Below are 23,415 nucleotides of genomic sequence, written 5' to 3' on the forward strand. Positions count from 1 at the left end.
ATGTGAGACCTTGTCAAATACCTTGCTAAAGTCCATGTAGACAACATCCACAGGCTTGCCTTCATCAACCTTCTGGTAACGTCCTCAAAAAACTCTTTAAGGAAAGTTTGACATGACCTACAATGTTCAAAGCCATGTTGACCATACCTAATCAGTCTGTGTCTATCCAGATACTCATATATCCAGTCCCGTAGAATACGTTCCAATAACTTTCCCACTACTGATGTCAGGCTCACCGCTCTATAATTTCCTGGTTTATTTTCTGAGCCTTTGATAAACAGTTGAACAATGTTAGCTATTCTCCAATCCTCTGGTACCTCACTGTTACTAAGGATCATTTAAATATCTCTGTTAGGACCCCTGCAATTTCTGCATTTGCCTCTCAGAGGGTCCGAAGGAACAACTTGACGGCCCTGGGGATTTATCTACATAAGTTTGCCTCAAGACAGCAAACACTTCCTCCTCTGTAATCTGTATAGGGTCCATGAAGTTGATACCACTTTCCCTCATTTCTCTAGACTCTGTGTCCATCTCCTGAGTAAATACAGATGCAAAAAATCCATTTAAGGTCTCCCTCATCTCCTTTGGCTTCACACATGTCCCTAGCAATCCTTTTGCTCTTAGCATATCTTTAGAATCCTTTAGGATTCTCCTTCACCTTGTCTGCTAGGTCTACCTAATGCCTTCTTTTAGCCCTCTTGATTTCCTTAACTATTCTCTTGCATTTCTTATACTCCATAAGCACCTCATTTGTTCCTACCCATCTATACCTGCTATGCACCTCTTTTTTATTTTTTAACCCAGGGCCTCGATATCTCTTGAAAACCAAGGTTCCCTAAATCTCTTTGCCTTTTGTACTCTGACAAGCACATACAAGCTTTGTATTCTCAAAATTTCATTTTTCAAGCCTCCCACATACCAAGTACACTTTTGCCAGGAAACAGCCTATCCCAATCCACACTTGCCAGTCTTTTCTGATACCATTGAAATTGGCACTTCTCCAGTTTAGAATCTCAGCCCACGGACCAGACCTATCTTTTTGCACATTCACTTTGAAACCATTGAAGTTATGATCACTAGATGCAAAGTGAACCCCTACACATACTTCTGTCACCTGCCCTGTCTCATTCTCTAATAGCAGATCAGGTACTCTCTCTTGCTGGGACTTCTACATTATGTTTAAGGAAACTTTCCTAAACACATTTGACAAACTCTCCCCTGCCTAGTCTTTTTACAGTATGGAAATCCCAGTCAATATGTGGAAAGTTCAGATCACCTACTATAACAACGTTATGTTTCTTGCAGCAGTCTGCAATCACTCTAAAAATTTGTTCCACTAAATCCTGCAGACTAAGCACTGTTGTGACATGTTCCCGAATAGTAACGACTCCCCTCCCTCTTTAATCCCTTTGGCTCTGTCGCGTCTAAAACAACAGAACCTCAGAATATTGAGCTGCCAGTCCTGCCCCTCCTGCAACCATGCCTAACTAATGGCTACAATATCATAATCCTATGTGTTGATCCTTGTCCTGAGTTCATCTGCCTTTCCTACGGTACTTCTTGCATTGGTATATATGCAGCTCAGAACATTAGTTGCTCCACGCTCAACCTTTTGATTCCTGACTTCATCTGTCTCCAAAACCTCACTGCAATCTGTTCTGGCACTCTGGTTCTGACCCCACTGAAGCTCTAGTTTAAACCCCCTCCTCCACTACCCCCGCTGCTGTGCTAGCAAACCTTCCCGCTAGGATAATAGTCCCCTATAGTTCACATGCAAACTGTCACTTCTGTACAAGTCCCACATTCCGTGAAAGACTGCTCAGTGATCCAAAAATCTGATACCCTCCCTCCTACAACTCCTTAGCCATGAGTTCTTTTCTTTCTTTCTTTTTCCAATATTTTTATTAAATTTCATATACACAAGTACAGAATTCATAAGGAAACTTATTATAAATCAAAATAAGGTAGCAAAAATGCACTATATATAATTCACACTGATACAATCACGGTATCCCATATTCATAATCATCAAATAAAATAAATCGAATTATGAAATACAATAATACAGTTAATCATATTATTTTAAAAAATCTACATCTACTACCAAGACAAAGCTGGTTGGTATAAAAAAGAAAAAAAAGAGTATTTTACCATATAACTTTTTATAAAAATAGTCCAGATCTATATATTAATAACAATAACAATTCAAAGCTTTTCAAAATAGTTCAGAAAGGGTCCCCATAGCGGTTGAAGATCTTGATTAGAATCAGAAATCGAACAACGAATCTTCTTGAAATTTAAACAAGACATAACATCGCATAACCATTCAGCATGTGTGTGATGGGGTGGGGGGCAACCTCCTTCCATTTAAGCAAGATCACCCTCCTAGCCATAAGAGAAATAAAAGCCAGTACCCGCAAATGAGAAGGCTCCAAAACTATAGCTCTTTCCTCAACAATACCAAATAAGGCAGTCAAAGGATTAGGCTTAAAATTAACTTTAAAAAGTACAGAAGAAGTTTGGAATACATCTTTCCAATATTTTTCAAGGCTCGAACATGACCAAAACATATGAATTAATGAATCCTCTCCATTATTACATCTGTCGCAAAAAGGAGATATAACTGCAAAATAACAAGAGAGCTTGTCTTTAGACATATGAGCCCTATGTACCACTATAAAATGTAGGAGGGAATGACGAGCACATAATGATGAAGAATTAACCATTTTGAAAATAGCCCTCCAGGTCTCATCAGATAATGAGGTCTGTAAATCCTTTTCCCAATATGTTTTAATCTTGTCTAAAGGAGCCATTCTCAGTCCCAACAACAGACCATAAATATAAGATATTGAGCCATTATCAAAAGGTTTCAAATTAAAAATTACATCCATTATGTTCCTATCCGGGCTGATAGGAAATATATGTAGCTTAGATCTTTAAAAATTTCTAATCTGTAGATATCGAAAAAAGTGGGTATTTGATAGGTTATATTTCACAGAGAGCTGCTCAAGAGAAGAAAGGATCCCTCCAGCAAACAGATCCTGAAATCATTTAATGCCTAATCTATCCCATTCTCTAAAAAACAGATCGGTCGTAGATGGATTTTAAAAAAATAGAAAAATAGGACTAGAAAGGGAAAAGCCATGAGTATGACCATGAGCATGTGTATTATATGACCAGAGGACCATAAGACATAAGAGCAGCATTAGGCCATTTGGCCCACTGAGTCTGCTCCATCATTTCACCATGGCTGATCCATTTCCCTCTCAGCCCCAGTCTCCTGCTTTCTCCCCAAATCCCTTCATGCCCTGACTACTCAAGAATCTATTAACCTCTACCTTAAATATATCCAATGACTTGGCCTCCGCAGCCACCTGTGGCAACGAATTCCACAGATTCACCACGTTCTGGCCAAAAAAATTCCTCCTTATCTCCATTCTAAAAGGACACCCCTCTATGTTGTGTCCTCTGGTCTGAGACTCTCCAACAATAGGAAACATCCTCTCCACATCCACTATATCAAGGCTGTTCACCATTCAACAGGTTTCAATGAGGGCACCCCTCATTCTTCCACATTCCAGTGAGAACAGGCCTAGAGCCATCAAACACTCATCAGATAACAAGCTTTTCAATCCTAGAGTCATTTCTGTGAAGCTGCTTTGAACCCTTTCCAGTGTCAGCACAGCCTTTCTTAGATAAGGGGTCCAAAGCTGCTCACAATACTCCAAATGAGGCCTCACCACTGTTTTACAAAGCCTCAACATTACATCCTTGCTTTTATATTCTAGCCCTCTTAAAATTCATGTTAACATTGCATTTGTCTTCAAATTAGGGAATCCTACACAAGGACTCCCAAGTCCCTTTGCACCTCAGATTTTTGTATTTTCTCTCCATTTAGGAAATAGTCAATCCCTTTATTTCTGCCACCAAAGTGCATCACCATTCACTTCCCGATACAGTATTCCATCTGCCACTTCTTTGCCTATTCTCCTAATCTGTCTAAGTCCTTCTGTAGCCTCACTACTTCCTCAAAACTACCTGCCCCTCTGCTTATATTCATATTGTCTGCAAACTCTGCCACAAAGCCATCAGTTCCATCATTCAAGTCATTGACATATTGTGTAAAAAGAATCGGTCCCAACACAAACCCCTGTAGAATACCACTAGTCACCAGGAGCCAACCAGAAAAAAAACTCTGTTTATTCCCACTCTTGGTCTCCTACCAATCAGCAACTGTTTTATCCGTGCTAGCATCTTTCCTGTAACAGCAGCCTCATACATGGCACCTTGTCAAAAGCTTTCCAAAAATCCAATAAATAACATCTATTGACTCTCCTTTCTCTATCCTGCTAGTTATTTCCTCAAAAATTCCAACAGCTTTGTTAGATAAGATTTTCCCTTGAGGAAACCATGCTGACTATGGCCTATTTTATCACATGCCTTCAAGTACCCTGAAACCACATCCTTAACAATTGACTCCAACATCTTCTCAACCACTGAGACAAGACTAACTGGCCTATAACATCCTTTCTTCTGCCTCCCTCCCTTCTTGAAGAGTGGAGTGACAGTTGCAATTTTCCATTCCTCAGGAACCATGCCAGAATCAATTGATTCTTGAAAGATCATTACTAATGCTTCCACAATCTCTTCAGCCACCCCTGTTAGAACCCTGGGGTGTATACCATCTGGTCCCGGTGACTTATCTACCTCCAGACCTTTCAGTTTCCCAAGAATTTTCTCCCTAGTAATGGCAACTTCACACACTTTTGCCCCCTGACACTTTTGAACTTCCGGCACACTGCTAGTCTCTTCTACAGTGAAGACTGATGCAAAATACTTATTCAGTTCATCTGCTATTTCCTTCCCCCAATTACTACCTCTCTAGCATCTATCCGCTATCCACTCTCACCTCTCTTATACTCTTTATGTATTTGAAAAAGTTCTTGGTATTCTCTTTGGCTAGCTTAACTTCATATTCCATTTTTTTCCTTCTTAATAACTTTTTTATTTGCCTTCTGTTGTTTTTAATACCTCTCCAATCCTCTAACTTCCCATTAATTTTTACTTTATTATATGCCTTCTCTTTAGCCTTTATATTGGCATTGACTTCTCTTGTTAGCCATGGTTGTGTAATCTTGCCTTTCAAATACTTTTTCCTCTCTGGGATGTATATACCCAGTGCCTTCTGAATTGCTTCCAGAAATTCCAGTCATTGCTGCTCTGCCATCATCCCTGCCAGTGTTCTTTTCTAATCAATCTTCCTACATTTGGCCTCACTAATAAGGTTAGCAATCCTGGGATCACAACTCTGGGGGTCCTGCCCTTTAAGTTAGCAGTTAACTCCCTGAACTCACTTTGCAGAACCTCATTGCTCTTCCTACCTATGGAGACAGTGGAACAGAGAATCAACGGGGCAGAAGATCAGCCATGAACATGGCGAATAGTAGAACAGGAGACCTCTACCTGCTGCTATTTCTTATGTTCTTAAAAAGAATTGCCTGTGTGGAGGTGGAAGACATGTGCAATTCTGCATGCAAACATTGCATCTGTTTTCACAAATGGTGTAGTGATGTAGTTATTCACATTAAATGCAGGGACAAAGGGTCATCAAGTAATACATGGGAACATGTGATTTGGCCCAACTTATTCCAACTCAACAAGATGTCCATCTAAGCTAGTCCCATTTGCCCACATTTGTCTCATATCCATATAAACCTTTCCTATCCATGGAGATGACCGAATACTTTGTTAAATGCTGTTATACTGTTTGATACAACCACTTTCTCTGGCAGATCATTCTATAAATGCACCTCTCTCTGTGTAAAATATTTGTCCTTCATGGTCCTTTTAAATCTTTCCCCTCTCATCTTAAGCTACAGCATCTCTAGTTTTTGATTCCTTTTGCTGAGAAAAAGACTGCGTTCACACTATATATGTCCCTCAAGATTTTATACACCAATATAAAACCCCACAGACTTCTAAGTCTGGAGGAATTAAGTTCTGGCTTGACTAACTTCTTCCTATAACTCAGGTCCTCAAGATCTGGCAGTGTTCTTATAAACATTCTGCAGATGCTGGAAATCCAGAGCAACACACACAAAATGCTGGAGGAACTCAGCAGGCCAGGCAGAATCTGTGGAAAGGAACGAACAGTTGACATTTCAGTCTGAGATCCTTCATCAGAACTGGAAAGGAAGGAGAAAAAAAGCAAGAGTAAGAAGGTGGTTGGGAGGGGAAGGAGTACAAGCTGGCAGGTGAAGCTGGTGAAGCCAGGTGTGGGGGAAGGTGAGTAGGTGGGGGAGGGGTAAGAAGTGAGACGTTGGGAGACAATAGGTGGAAGAGGTAAAAGGCTGAAGAAGAAGGGATCTGATAGAAGAGGAGTGAATGAGGAGGGGTACCAAATGGAGCTGATGGGCAGGTAAGAGGGAAATCAGAATGGAGAACGGGAAAAGAGAGAAAAAAAGATTCTCGCAAATCTTTGTGGTGCTCTTTCTAGCTCAATGACATTTTTCCTATAACAGCATAAACAAAACTATGCACAATACTCTAAGAGCAGCCTTACCAAACTCTTGTACAACTGCTAAACTACATTCCAATTCCTATACTCAGTGCTATGACTGATGAAGCCCAGCATGTCAATCGCCTTCTTCACCATTCTGTCGAAGTATCATCAGGGCTGTCCTTTTCTTACTGTTCTACTGTCAGAGTGCAAAGTTTTAGTATGTAGAGAGAGAAAATATATAATGAATGGTTCTAGCATCTTTAAAGCTGACTAATGAAAATATAGCCAAGGTTCATAGAAGAGAGGAAAAACCATAGATCCTAATTTTCCACACTCTAAGTCTACAGAAGGGTTATCATGGACTGATGTAGCGTTATTATCTCTAATAACAATAGAATAACAATATAATAAAAGGGTGGAAAGAGATTACATAAAGTAATTGCAGGCCTGTCAGTCCTACATAAGCAGTGGGCAAATTATTGCAAAACTTTCTTGAGGAACAGCATATATCAACATTTGGAGACAAATGGATTAATCAAGGAACATTAGTCAAGTCACATTAGGGGAAGGTCAATTAACATCTGATTTTTGAGGGGTGTGAATGAGGGTAGAACACAGAGTTTACATGAATTTTAGCATGGTGTTTGACCAAGTTCTCTCAGGTAAGTTGTTCTGAGTGTCAGTGGCAAATTGGATCAAAAACTGGTTTGTTGGCAGACAAGAGAGGATAAGGTCTGAATGGAATTTCAATGACTGGGAAACCAAGTGCAGTGTGGCTCTGTGAGCTTAGGATCAGGGCCTTTGTTCTGTTTTGTGAGATTAGGGCTCAAGTATGCTGCATAATTAAAACATTTGTTAATGATGCCAAGAGATATATAATAAGGAAGTTTCAATGGACCAGTTATAAAAGTAGCAAATAAAATACACCCTGGAGAAGTGTAAGTTAATGATATAGAGAGGGCAAACAAGATGACAGCATAGATAACAAATGATAGAATGTAAAGGTACAAAGTGATTTTTGAGTTCTTGTCCATAAATAGTTGACAATAACAGGACAGCAGGTAAGGTGATTCAAATGGTACAGTATATCAGGTACTTCCTTTCATTGGCTAAGCATGGAGTACAGAAGCTGGAAGGTCATGTTAGAACTGCCTTGAGTGGTTGGTCATGGCTAGAATTAACTCCTGCCTAAGCAGGAACCTAGTGCCACTGCAATTTGCCTACCCACAACAGGTCTACAGCAAATGCAATCTCACTGGCTCTCCACTCAGCCTTAGACCACATTACCTAAGTCAGGCTGCTATTTATTGATCAAAGCTCACTGTTCAACTCCATTGTTCCCTCAATGTATTGATGCAATTACAAAGAAGTGGTTGTATTTCATTAGAAGTCTGAGGAAATTTGCTATGTGACCAAAGACTCTTGCAAATTTCTACAGCTGTGTTCGCCCATCGTTGACGTCGATGAGGACCTTGGCACAATTATGATGGTGTCAAGACTAGCGTGTGATTTGGATTTAAGTGAGAGAGAGTTGTGCAGTGTCAGCCTCACTCTCTCTTCCCAATTCCCATCTGGATCCAGTGGCAAGACAGAGTCAAGACGGCTGGAGATGGGACTAGGCGCAGTGGATGACCAGGACACCTTCAGTGTCTTGTCCTGCTCTACATGTTTCACGACGCTTGCAGAGACCGCCGCCTTGACCATTAGACCTTCCATTGGTCTTGTCTGCTCAATCTGCCAGAGTCTGTCTTCACATGCTGGGATAGACAACTCCCTATCTCACTGAGGGTTTGAGACCCATCGGCAACCCTCACCTAGTTTAGCCGGCTTGTCGAAGTCGTTGCTCGGGGTGTGGCTGCTGTCACATGCAAACAGCTACGGGGAGCCACAGGTGAAAGCTGAGTGCCAGGTGGGGACCAAAGGTGGACAAACCGCCTTGAAAAGGACGAGACATGTTCCCCCACCAGAGGTGCTACCCCTCCCTGACACCCCATACAGCTGTAGCATGTTTGCAGCATCGTCTGGTATGGAGGCTCTAATGTCCAGGATCAGAAAAGGCTGCAGTGGGTTGTAAACTCAGCCAGTTCAATTATGGCGTTCGCCTCTACCATTGAGGAAATCTTCAAAAGGAGATGCTGCAGAAAGGCAGCATCCAGCGTTAAGGATCCCCACCACCCAGGAGATGCCCTCTTCTGATTGCTACCACCAGGGAGGAGGTACAGGATCCTGAAGACACACACTCAACATTTTAAGAGCAGCTTCTTCCTCTCCACCATCAGATTTCTGAGTGGTCCATGAACATATCAACACTCACTCACTATATTGTTCTCTGTTTGCACTACCTATTTATTTTTAAAGATATTTCTTATTGCAACTTATAGTAATTTTTATGTATTGCACTGTACTGCTGTTGCAAAATAACAAATTTCACAATATATGTCAGTGATAGTAAACCTGATTGTGATTCCCATTCCAGCATTAATGAGTGTAACTGTTGGAATACTATATACAATTATGGTCATCACACGACAGGAAATGTGTCATTAGAAATGTTAAATCTAGTTTATCTAGTTTATCATCTGGTTTACAAGGATGCATTGAGGAATGGAGAATAATAGCAGTGAGTAGCGATTGTCTAACCTGGTGCTGTTTTCTTTAGAATGAAGAACATTGAGATTTTATTCAAGTATATGGTGTATATGGATTTTAGTAAGGCATCTGACAAGGTTCCCCAGATAGGCTCATTCAGAAAGTCAGGAGACATGGTACTCCAACATAACTGCGGCATAATGTCCCTGTTTATTTCCCTCCATAGATGCTGCCTGACCTGCTGAGTTCCTCCAGCATTTTGTGTGTGTGAATCAGAAATAATGCTGTGGAAGATGAAATCATGAACAGTTGTAAGTATTTATTTTTAAGACCAATATACTGAGGAAACAGTTGGGGAACTGGCAAGGACAAGAAAGTACAAGAAATCTCTGCAGGTTGCTGCTTGATATAGGGAAAAGCAAAATAATAAGAAAATCTTACAACTGGACTTTTTTTCTGTTAGAACAGATTGGAGAGGATTATTGAAACTTAAGAATGGGGTGAGCCAGAGTAGATTTAACAAAGTGTAACTGATGATTGACACTTCTGGAACAATAAAATAAAATTCAGTTAGAAATAAGGTTAAATGTAATACATTTAGGTCAAATAGGGCTTTTTACACAAAGGTCTGCAAGGCTGAATAATGTCAATGGTATTGTCCAATGTAGAATCCTAACTACCATTTAGGAACTCATTGAAAGAGCGAGGATAAAGAGTATGGGAAAAAAAGAAGACACATAGATTAGGACTACTGTTATATCGAAAGCAAGCAACAACTTGGTCTGTTGAAAGCTATTTCCAAACATTAATTCCTATTTATATAGAAAAAATAATCTACATATAGAAAAAAATCTACCCATCAAAAGGAAGTATTTTATAGCTTATAAAGTTGTTAATTAGTTGGTACTTATTCCAGTACTAACTACTTGCATTATAGGTTAATAACATTCTTGAAATGCAATCCTTTTATATGTAAGGTTTCATCCATATTTGATAGTTTTGCAAATGTATTCAAATATACTGACTATTTCAGAAAGTTCATAAACAGTTCACTAAGGATATTTTTAGATTATCGATGAATATTTAACAGTCTAAGAGAAATGGAATTCAAGTAGTCTCATTTGCTTAGAATAAAATACAGAAAGAGCAGTAACTCTCAGACCTAAATAAAACAGGTGGTGCTGGATATAGTCTGCATGTCAGGCCGCTTCTGATCAGAGGAGACTCGACCCGCTGGGAATTTCCAGCACTTTCAGTTTTTATTTCAGATTTCCAGCATACGCAGTATAAAAAATCAACTTCCAAATCTGTAATCTGCACTATTTATGATTCTGGCAACAACTACATGGAAATATCATCACATTGTTTTTCTCCAATTATGATTCACCTTAACTTGCATAGGTCTTAATTCCTAGAACCCTCTACCCAACAGCATTGTATGAGTACTGTTGCCACATGGCTTGCAGCAGTTTGAAAAGGTCTGGCATAACTTATAGCTTCTTCACATAAACTAAGGATGGGTGAGGATGCCATATGATCAGTGTCATACACATCCTGTGAATGATAGCAATTTAAAAAGTAGAAATTCAATTCAATATATTGTGTTATTAAATTTTGCACAATGCATTTGTTGCTATGTAACTGTTCATGTTTTCATTCATTGCAAAAATCCATCCACTGAGCTTAAAAAAAACTTCCATTTGAACACGGGTAATGATTATGTAATTGTTCAATATAAATTCACAAGAGAATTCAATGTTCGCTTGTGGGTTGATGTTTAAAGACTACATAACATCTTCTAGTGTGCTTCAATCTTGCTATTTCTGTCCAAAGAAATGACTAATAATAAATAGTACAGAAAATAACTTCAAATTAAATAAAGTTTACATTTCTCTTTGTTAGAGCAACTGACTTAAACCAATCTGATGGAGCTTCTGAACAATTCAAATTTAAGTAACTTCTCCACAGAAATAAATGTTTTCCAAGGGAAGTAGGAAAATTGTGTTTTAAGGTGAAATGTTACTTGATTTAAAAATGCTGCTGAAAGATGCTATATGTTTTTCTTATCTGCAAGTATTCCTATTTTGTTATAAAGATCTTGAGTCAAAAGTTACGCAAAAAGAAGATGGTATAGCAACAGGGGACAAACAGTGCAGACCAAGTCCAGTGCACAAGCTGTTCTTAAAACATTAAGCCATCTGTCTGTAGCTTTTAGATTTCTTATTATGCCTTAGACTGCATAGATTGACATAAACATTAGATTGAAGTATATTAAAGTTCTGATCTCAGCAAAAATTATGTTGCATCTGTGCAAGAAACTAGTGACTGCGTGGAGATGTTTGGTGCATTGTTCTCAAACCTAGTAGAAAGATTTTGCTATGAAAGCTTGGATTGGAGAAGAAATGAGGTTTGATGCTTGGACCCCACAGGTTGTGATTGTGCAATAACTGGTTCTGCTCCAGATGAAACCAACTAGAGGCATACAGTTGAAGAAATCCTATCAGAATCGGTGCCTCAATGTGTTTACTGTGATTTATTTAGAGCTTTTAATAATTAATTTAATTTAAGGTTTTTGTTTGATAATTTTGAACAACTTTGCTGCAGTATAGAATCTAGCCCTGGTTTCCATTTATTTCAAGCCACTGTAAATTACTGCCTGGCAAGAAATATTTAAATTGATCATTTCCTTCCCGATCTCAATAGCGCAGTTCAGTTAGGGTGCACATGTTCTAAGTTGTTAACGAGAGACCGGAAAGATTAAATACCTCATACTTGGTGTTTATATTCAAAACGTACACTATCTTTTCGTCACTCGCGAGTGGACACAATGACAGCTATAGTATTAATTTTAAAAAGTGCCAAGAAGCAATATTTGGAAGAAATATCAAAGGTTGTTTGTAAATAAAATCTGTGAATCTAATACAGGAGCAATGCACTCTGGGGATATTTTAACTGGTTTAATCTTAGTGGATATTTCACATCAGGAAATATCCAAATCTTTATGCTCCGACTATTTAACAGCAATGCGTGAAATAATTACTAATTATGAACACAGCCGTTTGAGAAAGACGATTATATATCACAAGTAACTGGAATTTGGGAAATGTGTTCAGTGAGTACAGTATTGTTCAGTTAACCAACCACACAGTGAACTTCCTCACATTATTTTTGCCTGGAATACATGACCTGTTAACATGTCTCGTGATCACCCTACAGTTTGGTGGATTTTGTTCTTCTAGTTTTGCATGACAGGTGCTTGAATCATATCAAGCTTTTCAGAAGGATACTTAATAAGAATTAAATTACTCCAGACTGCAGAAACACACATCAAACGATAGAGTCCATGTTTGATCTTACTTTAGGCACCCCAGTAAATTGGAGGTGGTGGGGATACTTGTGGCAAAAAAAGTCTCTTTTTGACATTGACTCTTAATATTCTGTTAATATAGATTAGAGAACGAACAGACATTGGATTTTAAATCGGGGTAGTTTTTAAAAAGAGATTCTCTTCGCCGTGAATGTGAGAGTGAATGACGGAACCATTAATGACTGAGCCGGCAAACAAATACGATTACTAGCAGAGAGTCTTGAGTCAGAAAGTCTCATAGACTTTAAGATGTTAATCCTGAACGTAATCCTTCCTTTGCCGTGTAGAAATACTGCAGCCACAAGAGTTGTTTTGTTATTTATATTGGCGTTTAATAAAACTCAGCCAGGGTTGAATAGGACCCTTACTCTTGGATGGTAATTAATTCCTTATTTCTGTGACCCAATTGTGTTGGTATAGAGCAGTGGACAGTGGCAGTGCCCCCCTCTATCTTTGTCCAAAGACACAGCTCTCGTGCTTCAACAGCTATGGGAACTCGCTCTTTTGATGTTATTCAAGAGTTTTTCTTGGGTATCTTCTACTTCAAGGCTTCTGTTTTTTTCCTCTTTTTTTTTAATTCGTGAAAATCTTCCAGCTTGGCCACCTCAGTCGAATTTAATGATTCAATGGCTTTGGGGGGGGGGGGGTGCTAACGTGTGAGCATAATAGCTTGGCAGTCAGCTGCCTAAACCGGGGACCAACAAACTGTAAATGCGTACAGTTACAGACTTCTCAACTGTTTGCCTTGACAAATGCAATAGTATTTACTATTCTTTAATATGTTTTATATGGCAGGATGTCATATCTTAAGAGTGATTACAGAAATATGTTTAATACATAATTACGTATTGGTTTTCTAAAGGTGTTACGGGACTCCTATTGATTTGAGCGGTTTGAAGCAGGAAAGCGTGCGCTATTGTGGGGTTCCGTCCTTGTCTTTGTCGTTGTTGAAATCTCGCTGCAGAAAAATCTGTACTTTATTCAGTTATAATGAATCTTGTCTGCAGCAGTTTTTTTTGGACGAGAGACCCTCGAATGAACCATATGGCCAGGGTGACTCGAGCTGGCCGTGTTTCGCAAACAAAGAGGGGATTGAGAAGCTGAAGGAAGGCAGCAAACTTCTTTCCGGCTGATGGAGCTGTTGTCTGAAGCCAATGATCCCAGATCTCCAGGCTTTATTTGCAGCTCAGCCTGGGACGTGATGTGTCATATCATTAGAATCTTTCATATTTACTACAAGTGTGTAGACGGCCAGTCTGCAAAGAGAAGGGCGCATATGTGAGGTAGATTTAGCATCTGAAAAACCCCACCGGATAAATACACTTGAATGGGGATTTGTTAGTTTTTGTTGCAGCGTGGTTCTAATCGATTGTTGATTGAGATTTTAGGACGATCAGCAAGTAGCTGACGTTTGAATTACAAATCTGAGTTGTCTTTGAAACATTTGAACAACTCTTTTATTCCAATATAGATCACTGGAACCTCCCAATTTTATATTAACAACGCCATGGGAGCAGACGCAAACCTCCAGCGAATCATTTAGTGCAATGAAGTTAGCTGTAAAATTATATTTGGAAGTGATACAGACAAATGCCGCTTCAGACAGATGTTCACTCCAACATCCACACATAGTTACTGCATCACACTGCTTATGTATGAAAAACATATAGTTTGGATGTTAATAATTTCAGATTAAAAAAAACACGGGCGGTCAAGACAAAATTTCCTGCAAAACGTAATCAGTTTCCAAGTTCCCCGGGAGAGAGAGAAAGAGAGAAGGCGACGCCTAATGGAATGACAAGGAAGTTAATCATGTGTACGGCTTCAGTAAATTGCGATGTACTACTTTGCCTCCGAATATTAATTCTGGAACAGAAACATCTGTTCGCCGGCTTCAGTTTATGATTCCTGTTGTAACAATAGCATACCACGCGGCGCCCCTGTTTCAAAACTCCAAAATATATTTTGTTAAAGTGTGCGGGTTGTGTTAAAGATCAATATTTCTTGCAGATCGACGACAGTGAACTTCACACACCGGTATGATCCTATTTTGTAGGGAGGTCCAAGATTTAGATCCAGTGACTAAAAAGAAACAGACACATATTTCTAAATCAGGAGGGAAACCTGAAGATACGCCGCTTCCACGCTACTTGTTCTTGGATAGAAATCATGTTATTAAGATGTACTGTGTAATAGCCTAGGGAAGTTAAAGGCAGTGCATTTTACACCGTTCCATGGTATGCCAGCGGTGGAGGATGTAAATAGTTGACTTTGCTTGGATGCTGTCAAACTGCTTGAGTTCTGGTAAATTAGAAGGCAATGGGCTTCTAACCGTCTACACCAGCTACCCTCTGAAAGATTACAAGGGAATCTTGATCAGATAGGCATGTAGGCTGAAGATTGCTAAACAGCTTTCAATACAGATAAATGGTATTATATTGTGTTAAGGTAATCAAACCAAGGCAGGATTTATGTGGTGAATACTAGGGCTCTAGTGAGTGCTATGAAATAGAGTGCTTGCTATGAGTGCAAAGTGCATGGTACACTGAAAGCAGCACCTCAGGTAGGTAGGGTGGTGAAGAAGGCATTTAGCGCCTGGCCTTTGTCACTCAGTGCACTAACTATAGGAATTTGGAAGTTATGCTGCAGTTATACAAGATGTTTTTGAGGTCCTACTTCAGAGTATCGTCTACAGTTTTGGTTGGCCTGCTATAAAAAGGCACTATTAAACTAAAAAAAAAGTGCAGAAAAGGTTTACCAGGATGTTGCCTAAAACTGGAGCCTGAGTTACAAGGAGAGGCTGCATAGACTAGGATTTTATTTCCTGCAATATAGGAGACTGAGAGGCATACAAGATCATGAGGGGCATAGACAGGGTGAAAGCACATTATCTTTTCCGCAGGGATGGAAAGCTAAAATCAAGAGGGTATAGGTTTAGACCATAAGACAAAGGAGCAGAAGTCAGCCATTCAGCCCATCGAGTCTGTTCCGCCATTTTATCATGAGCTGATCCATTCTCCCATTTAGCCCCACTCCCCTGCCTTCTCACCATAACCTTTGATGCCCTGGCTACTCAGATACCTATCAATCTCTGCCTCAAATACACCCAATGACTTGGCCTCCACGCCGCCCGTGGCAACAAATTCCATAGATTCACCACCCTCTGACTAAAAAAATTTCTCACATTTCTGTTCTGAATGGGTGCCCTTCAATCCTTAAGTCATGCCCTCTCATACTAGACGCCCCATCATGGGAAACAACTTTGCCACATCCACTCTCTCCATGCCTTTCAACATTCAAAATGTTTCTTTGAGGTCTCCCCTCATTCTTCTAAACTCCAAGGAATACAGTCGAAGAGCGGACAAACATTCCTCATATGTTAACCCTCACATTCCGGAATCATTCTAGTGAATCTTCTCTGTACCCTCTCCAACGTCAGCACATCCTTTCTTAAATAAGGAGACCAAAACTGCCCACAGTACTCCAAGTGAGGTCTCACCAGCGCCTTATAGAGCCTCAACATCACATCCCTGCTCCTATACTCTATTCCTCTAGAAATGAATGCCAACATTGCATTCGCCTTCTTCACTACTGACTCAACCTGGAGGTTAACCTTAAGGGTATCCTGTATGAGGACTCCCAAGTCCCATTGCATCTCAGGACTTTGAATTCTTTCCCCATTTAAATAACAGTCTGCAAGTTTAGTTCTTCTGCCAAAGTGCATAACCATACACTTTCCAACATTGTGTTTCATTTGCCACTTCTTTGCCCATTCCTCCAATCTATCCAAGTCTCTCTGCAGACTCTCCGTTTCCTCAGCACTACCGGCCCCTCCACCAATCTTCGTATCATCAGCAAACTTAGCCACAAAGCCATCTATTCCATAATCCAAATCGTTGATGTATAATGTAAAAAGAAGCGGCCCCAACACAGACCCCTGTGGAACACCACTGGTAACTGGCAGCCAACCAGAATAGGATCCCTTTATTCCCACTCTCTGTTTCCTGCCAATTAGCCAACGCTCTATCCACGTATGTAACCTTCCCGTAATTCCATGGGCTCTTATCTTGTTAAGTAGCCTCACGTGTGGCACCTTGTCAAAGGCCTTCTGAAAATCCAAATATACAACATCCACTGCATCTCCTTTGTCTAGCCTACTTGTAGTTTCCTCAAAATATTGTAATAGGTTTGTCAGGCAGGATTTTCCTTGAAGGAATCCATGTTGAGTTCTGCCTATCTTGTCATATGCCTCCAGGTACTCTGTAACCTCATCCTTGACAATCGACTCCAACAACTTCCCAACCACTGATGTCAAGCTAACAGGTCTATAATTTCCTTTTTGTTTCCTTGCCCCTTTTTTAAATAGTGGAGTGACAGTTGCAATCTTCCAGTCCTCCGGAACCATGCCAGAATCTATCGACTTTTGAAAGATCATCGCTAATGCCTCTGCAATCTCCAAAGTTACTTCCTTCAGAACGCAAGGGTGCATTCCATCCGGTCCGGGAGATTTATCTACCTTTAGACTATTCAGCTTCCTGAGTACTTTCTCTGTTGTAATTGTGACTGTGCACACTTCTCTTCCCTGCCACCCTTGAGTGTCCGGTATACTGCTGATGTCTTCCTCAGTGAAGACTGATGCAAAATACTCATTCAGTTCCTCCGCCATCTCCTTATCTCCCGTTACAATTTCTCCAGCATCATTTTCTATCGGTCCTATATCTACTCTCACCTGTCTTTTACTCTTTATATACTTGAAAAAGTTTTTAGTATCCTCTTTGATATTATTTGCTAGCTTCCTTTCATAGTTAATCTTTTCCCTCTTAATGACCTTAGTTTCCTTTTGTAAGCTTTCAAAAACTTCCTAATCCTCTATCTTCCCACTAATTTTTGCTTCCTTGTATGCCCTCTCCTTTGCTTTAACTTTGGCTTTGACTTCTCTTGTCAACCACGGTTGCATCCTTTTTCCATTCAAAAATTTCTTCTTTTTTGGAATATACCTGTCTTGCACCTTCCTCACTTCTCGCATAAACTCCAGCCACTGCTGCTCTGCCCTCTTTCCCGCCAGTGTCCCTATCCAGTCAACTCTGGCCAGTTCCTCTCTCATGCCACTGTAATTTCCTTTACTCCACTGAAATACCGACACATCAGATCTCGGCTTCTCTTTTTCAAATTTCACAGTGAACTCAATCATGTTATGATCACTGTCTCCTAAGGGTTCCTTCACCTCAATCTCTCTAATCACCTCTAGCTCATTACACAATACCCAATCCAGTACAGCCGATCCCTTGTGGGCTCATCAGGGAGTTTCTCACAGAAATGGTCGTGTGTATTTAGAATAAGCTGCCAGAAGTAGTGGTTGAAGCAGGCACATTAGCAATGTCTAAAAGTTGTCTAGACAAGAATATGGATAAGAGTTTAGAGGGTTACAGGAAGATGGAACTAGGTTACTGGCCAACACAGTAGGCATGGATAAGTTGGGTCATTGTGCCTGTATCAATGGTGTTAAACTCTATTGTTAAGACTTGCACTTATCCAGCCAATGGAGGATATTGTACCATGTACCTGTGTTGCACTTTGTGTATGATAGAAAGGCTTTGGGGCGAAGGTGACCCATTCCAAAGCAGGATACCCAGCTTCTTACCTGCTCGTATGTGCTAGTCCTGTGAGGATTTGGTCGGTGGTGATTGTCCCCACCCTTTACCCTCCAAAATAAAAAGTAATGGTATTACCATAGTGGAGTATCCTGGGCAGTTGATAAAAGAGCACTTGTTGATGGTAATGCCACAGAACATCTAAGGTAAGTGGTCAAGTTCTTTTCCTGGAGGTGGTCGTTGTTTGGCACATTTGTGGCAATAAAATTATTTGTCACTTAGCATGCTATGTGCCAAGGTCTTGGGCTGCCTCATTTGCTGGAGAGTTGCAAATGAAATTGAACACTAATCCCTGGTGTGATGACTGGGATGATTAAACTCCAACAGCCATCTTCCTTTGTGTAAGATAAATCCAACCAATGCATTCCACCTCCCTCAAGCCCACTGGCTTCCAATTTTACCAGAACTCCTTGATTCCACATGTAGACAAACAAAGTCAAGTCACTCCCACCTCTCTGTTTCAGTTCTTTTGCTCATACTTGAAATGAGGCCGTGATAAAGATCTGAATCAGAGCACTTGGCAAAGCCTAAACTCAGCAATGGCAAACAGGTCACTGGCAAGCATGAACCACATAACTGTAGTGTCATCCACACCGTTAATACTGACAGCACATTGAGTTAATGGTAAATAGTTGGATTAGATTTAATCAGCTTTTTTGTGAACTTGGGCTATATGTCAGGTGAAGGCCCGTGCAATGGAACAGGTTTGTATAGAGGCTTTTTCTGGAGCACAGAAGGATGCCATCTGTTTGCTTAACATTTCTGTGTCTGTACCATTCTGGCTGGATGTAGTTGCAATTATATCCTCCTTGTTTTTAGCACTTACACTCAGTGGCTCTTTATTAGGTACAACTGCTTGTTAATGCAAGTATCTAATCAGCCAATCATGTCGCACCAGGTCGGTGCATAAAAGCATGCAGGCATGATCAATAAGATCAGTTGTTGTTCAGAATAGGGAAGAAATATGATCTAAGTAACTTTGTGGAATGATTGTTAGTGCCAGATGGGGTGGTTTGAGTATCTCAAAAATGGCTCAGCTCCTGGGATTTTCATGCACAACAGTATCTACAATTTTCAGAGAATGGTGTGAAAAACAAAAAAACACACAAACATCCAGGGATGCTGGATGTGAGCAAAAATACCTTGTTAATGACAGAGAATGGTTAAACTGGTTCAAGCTGACAGGAAGGTGAACGAGGGCTGTTCCCCTGGCTCCTTTTAAATGTAGAGTGAAGGATGCACTGCCTCATGAAGTTATAGACTGTAGTGGTGTATGTTTCAGCTGAACAGTGGATGTCCAGATTTGATTTGTCACATCGGTTCTGAGTCTATCCCATTCAGCATAATGATACAGGAGGAAGGGTATCCTGGAATCAGAGAATGTATGAAACAGGAGGCCAGTTTATTTATGCCTGTTGTAAAAGAGGTACCCAGCCTAATATCAACTTCCAGCATTGGGTCCATAGCCTTGCAGAACACAGTTCTTCAAATACATCTATAGATACTATAAACATGATTAGGTCTCTGCATCCACCGAATCCTTTTCCTCATTTCCTCTATAACTTTTCTATCAATTTCTTTAAATCAATGTCTTCTCTCCTTTCAGTAACATGTGATTTCTACGTATTCTCTCACGCCCTCTCTCCAGCTATGCTTTGGTATAGACCATCCTCGTATTTCTATATTCACTGGCATTTGGTACCCAGTGTAATCCAGAGATTACTACCTTTGAGATCCTGATTTCTAATTTTCTCTCCAATAACCAATCTTCATGCAAATATATCTTACTGCGCCCAATATGGTTGATGCAAATAACAAAAACTTGGTAATAACAATTACATCAGATAGCATTCATGAAGAGAGAAACTGTGTTAATGTTTCATGTCAATGATCTTTTATCTAAACAAAGATACAAATCAGCTGGTTACCAGTATTACAAAGCTATTTACAACACTAAGGGAAATGTTAGCATTTTCCATTACTTAGAACAAAGATTGAAAGTACTTACAGAAAATCAATTTTTATTTTATTAAATGTGGTCTGTACAATGTATAATTTTCCTTTATTACCATACTTAAAATATTTACTATTGTCCATATCACAGTAAATTGCAGTAATTTTCTTAAAACTTCTAAACATTGATTTCTAGCTATTTAAACAATTAAATGAACTGAATAAATATCAGAAAAATGCAATTCTAAGATATTTCTCAATTTTCTGATTATCTAAAATATATTATTTCTGCATACAAATAAATATTTACGAGCTACACTGCAAATTTAGTTCTGATTTTATTTATTCACCCGAAGTGTTTGTTGCTCATACCTGCTTATTACAGCTAGTTTGAATCTATTCTCTTTTGGGTAGATTGGTAAATGGAAAGCTTAAATTATTAAAAGAATGAAAAAGCATGCTGAAACTGGAAAGCAGATTATCACTTTGTTCATTTCTTTCTGAGACTAGATCAAGTGGATGAATGAATTTTTATTTTGTCTGATGTTAGCCTTACGTAAAATAAATATGGGTAAGTATAATTCTGCTTCAAGAAAGAAACGTTAACCAGACTGCACCCAACATGAGCCACTGCCTTTGTAGAAACAATGTTCTTTGCCATATCAGAGTAATGAAAAACACAATTTAATGAGAAGGGAAACTTCACAAGACAAAAAAATTCACCAAGCCAAAATCATGAAATAGCGGCTGCAGAGAAAAGTCTACTACCAAACCCTCCTGCTGATGGGGGTTTTGTTGAACTGCAGGAATGGAAGCTAAATGTTACGTTACAACATAACGGCATCTTATTGATTTATTACTTTGCAAGACTTTGGTTTGCAAGGCAGATGTGATTAGAAAATGTGCAATTAAATACAACCCCACCACTATTCTTTGCATTCAGAAGCAAACATCTTCAACAAGAAGTCAGTTCCTACATATATTTTAAATTTGGCTGCTAGAAGGCAAAAGGTTATCATTTTCCATATCCACCAGACAAAATTCTATCTGATCATCTTGAAATGTTCCTTCTTGCCACTCAAGATCAAGCTGCGTGTTCCTTTCAGACCAATCAGTGTAAAATTGATGCATTTGTGTCAACTTAATTCACTCTTGCTGTTGTCATTCCATACATTTGTGTTCTTCTCTGCTGTTATGTAATGTTATATGTTGTTATCTTTGCCTTTTTAATGAAGTTTAAAGCATAAAAATGTGAGGCAATTCATACTTAAATGCTCCTATTCTTATATACCAACCAAAAGAAATGTTTAGAAGCAGGCTGAAGAAGAATAGTAATGATAAAATGTGAAATAGTAAGGAGCAAATGGTACATGGAGGAAATGTAGGCCTGGGTACACATGACGGCAGTAAAACAGGGAAAAAGGAAACTGTGGAAAACCCAATTGTGCTCCTGAGGTGTCAGCCATTCTTCATTTCACATGGCTCTCTATCTACTTGTTCCAGGCCATTAAATTTGGTGGACTCAGGAGGACATGCCGTTTCAACTGGAAAACAAGTATGATGCTTTTGTGGGTTTAAACTGACATTTCTGTTACACATGGGACCAAACTGGGTTGCTCGACTCTGAGACATTCCATGGTTCTGAGGTGAACTGGAGATCAGGTTGTACATCAAAAGATCTCCTGCTCTACAATTGGATCTATCACTGAATCAGAAATATTGCTGGTGGTGGGGGTGGGGAGGGAGTCCATATCTCACCCCTCAGTTTTATACTACAAAGGTCTGGGAAAAGTGAGTGTGCACTATAGGTGGCAAGTCTGCGATGTGGCTGGGCTAACACACTATAATTCAGTCCTTTAGCTGCCTTATAACTAGTTCAAAAGATACATCTTAATTCCTCCCCTTGGTACGTGGACAATCCTCCTGCTGTATGGATAGATATATATATAAAGACTGAATTCTCTAAATGATTTGGGAGGTACTCATGGGATACTTGCTCCAAAGAAGGAGTAATAAATTAAGTGACTTGCCAGTGATTAATCAGCTTGGATAATTTAGCCAATCCTACACCTCTTGTGTTTCATTTACTTCAGAAATTTCTGAGGTATTAACTGTCTGAAAAATAAAAGAAAGCAGATGTTAGATTGCATTTAAATTTTCTAAGTGTTCTAATTTAATCTACAAACTGTATTATAGAAATCACTGTATTATTAGACATAATCCAATCTATCCAATACATTATAACTCTATGCATTTATATTTTCAATACCAAGTTTAAAGCTGCACTTCTTCAAAGTGTTTACCAAAGCAAATCTTTGGTTAAATATCTATACACCAAAATGTCAATTAACAGTACTTTAGAGTCACTGTTTTGCCCGATGATTAAATGACAGAGGTGTCCATTAGGTACAATCAGCAAGTTAGTTGGAACATGCTGAACAAACAATAACAGAAAAACAATGTGCTACATTTTAAGAGACTTAAGTAAACTATATTGGAAAAAGATTAATACAGAAATCCAAACACGAGGAAATCTGCAGATGCTGGAATTTCAAGGAACACACGTAAAAGTTGCTGGTGAACGCAGCAGGCCAGGCAGCATCTCTAGGAAGAGGTACAGTCGACGTTTCGGGCCGAGACCCTTCGTCAGGACTAACTGAAAGAAGAGCTAGTAAGAGATTTGAAAGTGGGAGGGGGAGCGGGAGATCCCAAATGATAGGAGAAGACAGGAGGGGGAGGGATGGAGCCAAGAGCTGGATAGGTGATTGGCAAAAGGGATATGAGACGATCATGGGACAGGAGGCCTAGGGAGAAAGAAAAGGGGGGGGGAACCAGAGGATGGGCAAAGGGTATAGTGAGGGGGACAGAGGGAGAAAAAGAATGTATATATGTGTATATAAATAAATAACGGATGGGGTACGAGGGGGAGGTGGGGCATTACCGGAAGTTTGAGAAGTCAATGTTCATACCATCAGGTTGGAGGCTACCCAGACGGAATATAAGGTGTTGTTCCTCCAACCTGAGTGTGGCTTCATCTTTACAGTAGAGGAGGCTATGGATAGACATATCAGAATGGGAATGGGACGTGGAATTAAAATGTTGGCCACTGGAAGGAAGATCCTGCTTTCTCTGGCGGATGGATTTACAAATCCACACATTTAAACAGAAATGGACAGGGTTCAAAGGAGGTTCATTAAAATGATTCCATGATTGAAAGGCTTGTCATATGAAGAGCATTTCTCACAACACGCTGGAGGAACTCAGCAGGTCGGGCAGCATCCGTGGAAACGATCAGTCCATGTTTCGGGCTGGAACCCTTCGTCAGAACTGTAGAAGGAAGGGGCAGAGGCCCT

General features: G+C 39.8%; 1 protein-coding gene across 1 annotated transcript in view; it reads right to left on the reverse strand.

The window, feature by feature from the left end:
- Positions 1 to 20,155: 20,155 nt before the first annotated feature.
- The window catches only part of LOC140196556 (5'-3' DNA helicase ZGRF1-like), a 116,492-nt gene continuing 113,232 nt past the window's right edge, over positions 20,156 to 23,415 (reverse strand). Inside the window, exon 31 of the mRNA XM_072255970.1 lies at positions 20,156 to 22,177. Coding sequence (XP_072112071.1) covers positions 22,127 to 22,177 — 51 coding nt within the window. The 3' untranslated portion in view covers positions 20,156 to 22,126. The remainder of the gene's footprint in view (positions 22,178 to 23,415) is intronic.

This window comes from Mobula birostris, chromosome 4 (assembly GCF_030028105.1).
Source record: "Mobula birostris isolate sMobBir1 chromosome 4, sMobBir1.hap1, whole genome shotgun sequence".
NCBI lineage: Eukaryota > Metazoa > Chordata > Chondrichthyes > Myliobatiformes > Myliobatidae > Mobula > Mobula birostris.